At 43.7% G+C, this 5,053-nt stretch overlaps 1 protein-coding gene across 1 annotated transcript; it reads right to left on the bottom strand. All coding sequences in view use genetic code 11, as the record gives it.

The window, feature by feature from the left end:
* Positions 1-4,175: 4,175 nt before the first annotated feature.
* EGR_10693 (hypothetical protein) lies at positions 4,176-4,454 on the bottom strand (the record flags this gene model as incomplete). The annotated part of the gene is made up of 1 exon (XM_024499942.1): positions 4,176-4,454. One exon carries the CDS (start codon positions 4,452-4,454, stop codon positions 4,176-4,178), a length of 279 nt encoding a protein of 92 aa, XP_024345644.1.
* Positions 4,455-5,053: the final 599 nt, after the last annotated feature.

Genomic DNA, 5,053 nt, shown 5'->3' with positions numbered 1-5,053 from the left:
GGCAGCAGAATTTGAAGGCTTTAATGCGTGAAACTTAGTGCACTGCTTCCGTTGCTTGTTCAAATCTTGGTTTTAGTAACGGGACACTAAGACCTCCTTCGCTGTGCCTGCATTAGGCGGTCTGAACTCTGACCCATGTCAGTAGCGCCCAAATCCTTCACTCCGTCACCAGTACACATTCTGCCCTAGCGTTGTGTCTTCTCTTGCACTCAAGGAAGTGTTGAGAAGCTATATTAAAGCATTTCAATTGTAAGGGCAATTGACTGAAAGTAAACTGAAATTTCGTGGGTAACACATCCTCGCAAAGGCGAAAGCTCCAAGAAATTTAAAATTCCTCTATGCTTTACCACAATTTCTACCTTTCGAAGAGGGCAGCATCTTATATGCAACTGTAAAATGCCACATCAAGTGCTCTAAAGAGAAAGCCTCTCTAAAACAGAGGAAGGCGAACGAAGCTGTTTGGTCTCTAGGATTGTGGCAACTCCTCACCTCGACATCGCCACAGCAAACAACCCGATGGCTCAGTTAATTGTATAATGGGCATGTCATTTCCCTCGGACACATATCCTCGTCAATTACTTAAGCGATTGTTCAAGCGTGTCATTTTGCAGTCCAAGTAAGCACACACTAAATGCTAAGGTGGGAAGGCTGTGGTTTGGGCATTCTAGGTATGTGCGCAGGATCATGTTTTGTCATAAATTAAGAGTGATTTTTTGGAATGAAAACGAATTACTTAGAGGTGTGAAAGGTGGGTCAGAAAGTGGTTGATGTGGTACAGCGTGTCACCCTATTAAACAACTTATTTTCATTTGGTTAGCCATCATGGCAAATCGTTGTGGAGCATCAAAAGCGGAGGAGACTTGAGCCCCTTAAAATTACTTCGTGCTTTGCTACCTAATTCCCTAATGTGTCATGTGCTTATCAGCTTACTCCATGTACCGGAATTGTTCACCAATCCTACTGCACTGTGACAGCAGATAATTTGTTTACAAGTTTACATCAACAGACAGACTGGCAGCATCTATGCACTCGCAATTTTATCACCTATTTTGCAACTTAGTCGTTAAGTGTGTGCCTACACGTGCATAAAATTCACTGCTGTTTGCATTTTCTGCACTCCTCTATAAATCCTGTTTCATCAGGAAGCAGTGGTGCATTTCTAACTTTAGCAAATGAAAGTGGCACTGCATATGCTTTTGATCAATCATTATGAGGGCAAATTCTTCCATTGTTTCAAAATTTAAATGGACTGAATCGAAGATGCAGATTGCAGCCATTTAGACGCCTAACGACTTCGGGACCCGGCACTTTCACCGACTGACTAATATACGATCCAGCCTACTTTTGTGTCCTTTCGTCACTACCGAATCGGAAAGTATGCACTGATCCCTTGGAGTCACCCTACCATTCAGTGGAATATGCTTCTACTCTCATCGGTTTTGCGCGGCATATTTTCCAAACACTTTCACACACGTGTTGCAAGATCGAGGAACATCGCAGAGACATCCAGATTAGACATGACCGTAAATCAAATGAAAATGAGTTTTGGTTGGCATAACACTCCCGTAACTCTATCAGCCACTTGCAGTCCTTGTCTTTGGGACTCTAAGTGCCTTGTTATCAGTGAGAAGAAATCACGGCTGATGTGTGGCAAAACGCAATTCTCCAAACTCACTTTAAAAGTTCAAACCACACCCACTCAAATGTGACAGCATTTATTTATCTGCTTATGCTCTAAAATGGCATATTTGAGCGAAGGTTTATTATTGAGGGGATTTTTGTCCAAGGGAATTGACATGCCCATTACGCAGCCAGCTGAGCCATCAGTTGTTTCCAACGCGATATCGTGACGAGGATATGCCACAATGGGGAAGATCAGAGGTCTCCTTTGTTTCTTTTTCTGCTTTTAAACAATCTTCCGTTTTGCGCACTTGATACGTGATTTTTTCTGCTGCGCATCAGGTGTCCTCTAACGCTCTTTTTTATAAAATCATTGTTTTCTCCACGTAGGTTTTACTATTTTTGTGCTGAATTGTTAATTTCTGGTGCGATGTTTTCTGCTGAAAACAGAAACAGTTCCGACTCAATGCTTCCCTAAATAGCAGAAGAAAGAGGGGCAGATTGCAGGTGTTAACGAAGTGGAATGATTTGGTAGTACAACCTCGTCTCGTTGTTTTTCTTTGGTGTTCAACTTTGTGCTGATTAGTGAAAGTCAGCACTGCAATGCAAATGGCACTTTGTGGAGGCTAAAGGGCAATCTCGCTACCGAGATAGGGAGGAGAATTGGCTGCCAGCGATGTGTACACTGTCGAGTAGGAGCACTTTCCATGAGGATTACGGAGAGTGGCTGAAAGAAATTTGAATAGATTGAGGGAAGCCGACTAATTGCAGGTTAATTTCAATGACACCCAAACATTGTGTAAAGACACAACTGGATACAGATATATACGTAATGCATTCAACACGAATGATGATCGAGTGGTAAAGGAAGCAGTATAACATAAAACGGAAGAACTTGACATTATTTTACCCATCTCTCTTTTCATCTGTGCACAGTAGATAGGTGCATATCCAGGATGATTATCTGCAACGTCTTATGAGATGCTGCTGTGGGCAGTAAACAAATTGCGACTGTCCCTATGAGAACTACATAGTAAAGTGAATACTCCATCAAAATGACGTGATCCGCTGCATTGATGGATGCACGGCAAGATGGAAGTACAATTGGGACCTACAGTAGCGCACTGAGAATCCGTCTCACAACGCATGCAAGTAGCAGTGGGTGTCAGATGTGAGTGACACGACACCAAAGACACTTCGTCTAAGTGCGAAGCACCAAATGTCATATCACCCACTTACCCACCATTACAGCCTTTACGCTTTATCACTCCCACCACTGCACTCGGCAGCCATTTACCCCTGACTACACTGCCCTTTGGGAACCTTTCGCGCCCCTAAACGAAACGATTGACAAAAGAAGAGGTTTATTAGCAAACATTGCATTGGCCTCCAAATGTCATGTCAGTCGGCAACAATAAATGGATCCCACCTACAATTGGTGTGTCAGTGGTAAGATTTACTTCTAGTCGAAACATTTGGTGCTACTAATGCAGCTGATGGTGGTCATGCAACCAAAGATGGAGAGATCCTCTTCAATTCAAGATAAACTTGTACACCATCCTCCATTGCAAATGCCCGCTCTGTAATCACGCTACTTTCGCCAAAGCCAAATGATTTGCCTTGACAGCAAAGTGAGCACAACGGAGAATTACGCGAACATAACATCATTTGATCCAAGTCACAATCATTTTAACCTCTTTGCCAATGAGATTTCACTCTCATGTACCGGTTCAGGCAGACAGACACCGACAGACAAATTTTGATGCCGAGTGATGCTGGCTGCTCAGTGGAGGGATTTTTCTCCACCCTTCCTCCTCTTGTGTGTGTGTTGACTCACACTTTTGGATAAAGTAATGGGACTGTGCACAGGGCGTATTTGGCACGTTAAAGGCTCGTTTACCTGCCCACCCGCCTACTTACCTTGCTGGCTGCTTATCTCACCGACTGCCTGACTGACTGACTGGGACATCACGCTGCTGTCTAATGCATTCCCAATGGAGTATGAAATTCACCTTAACGACTGATGGAGAATGACACTTAAGACGACCTCTCCTCCACCCGTCTCCATACATCTGGGTGTTAATTCATTCTCCATACCACCTACAAACTACTTCGGCCTTGTTGACAACTAACATTTTGATTCCTGCACTTACAAATTGCATTTGCAGTAAGGGAAACGAAATGGATGTCTATTTGGGAAGCATAATTTCCTAATAGCGAATTTCATTAAACTGAGGGGAAGCACTACACAATAAACCATTCACTCAGCAAGTATCATGTAGTCAGGACTGCTTTATACTCCTCTTTCCTTTCGACCACAATCTTGGATTTATTGGCACATTTTTAATCAAATTTGAATCATGTTGTGAGGAGTCGTCCCGTAATTTGCCAGCATTAGGGTGCACATCCCTTAGTAAGATGCCCTACAAATTTGCAGAAGCTGACTTTACTGGAGGTGAGATTGTCCACCAGACTTAGCGTTGTCATGCCAAACGTGACACGGAGATATTCGATGCTTTGAGGAGTTCACACTTCCCCAGGTAATTAGGATGCTGCTACATTGGTGGAAAGTGGCAAATGCGTCCCTCTACTTCTACCAACACACGGCGTACACCTCGTGAGTCAGACCGGACGCATAAATCGGGATGACAGTCAACGCTGGTAGTGGGTGAACCCAACAGTGTGTACTGTGGAAGAATACGACAAATCTCAACGAGCAGGTCCCCACATAAGTCGTGAGGTAGAATCACAACACAGTGATTCTGCGGGTTGCACCTCTGTCTCTGACGTTCGCAGCCGTAGTGACTCCTGTCTGCCATGTCCTTGGCACACATGTCGTTCCTGTTGAAATTTGTCTAGTGAACAGCTAGTGAAATTGGACAATTCAGGTACGATTTGAGGTGATCAGCCCCTCTGTGTGAGTGAGGTGAGTAAAAGCACTGTCAGTATTGCTAATCTGCTGGCAGCCAACTTTCCCGAATAGGTGGGCTATGGCAAAATTTTCCAGATATTGTCTAATCATATAGTGCATAAGTATTTCAAGGAGTAGGTGGGAAACTTGTGTGGGTTTCACCCCTTGCACAATATTACCTTTTAGAGGATCAACTGCCCTCATTCTACCTGAACAACCCATAGTTGCATTAAATAACTACCTTTTTATGGATTTCAGTCTCCAGGGTGCAGTTACCATCCCCGTTCACACAGGTCTTGCCTACAGCCTCCCTGAGTTGTTGTACCGATATGTCAAATTGGGTTTTAGGGAAGGCGATAGCCACTAGATGGGGACAACGACTAAATCACCACAAAAGTACAAATCCTTGAATCGCAGGCTGTGGGATCTTAAAACTTGAAAGCAGAATCCAAGGAAATTCGCATCACAGATGCTTTTAAACTTTCCCCCACCTACGTTTAATATTCCACAGTCATTTAGTGC

Source organism: Echinococcus granulosus (genome assembly GCF_000524195.1).
Source record: "Echinococcus granulosus chromosome Unknown EG_S00253, whole genome shotgun sequence".
NCBI classification, from domain to species: Eukaryota; Metazoa; Platyhelminthes; class Cestoda; order Cyclophyllidea; family Taeniidae; genus Echinococcus; species Echinococcus granulosus.
This window is presented reverse-complemented; position numbering and strand designations above follow the sequence as displayed.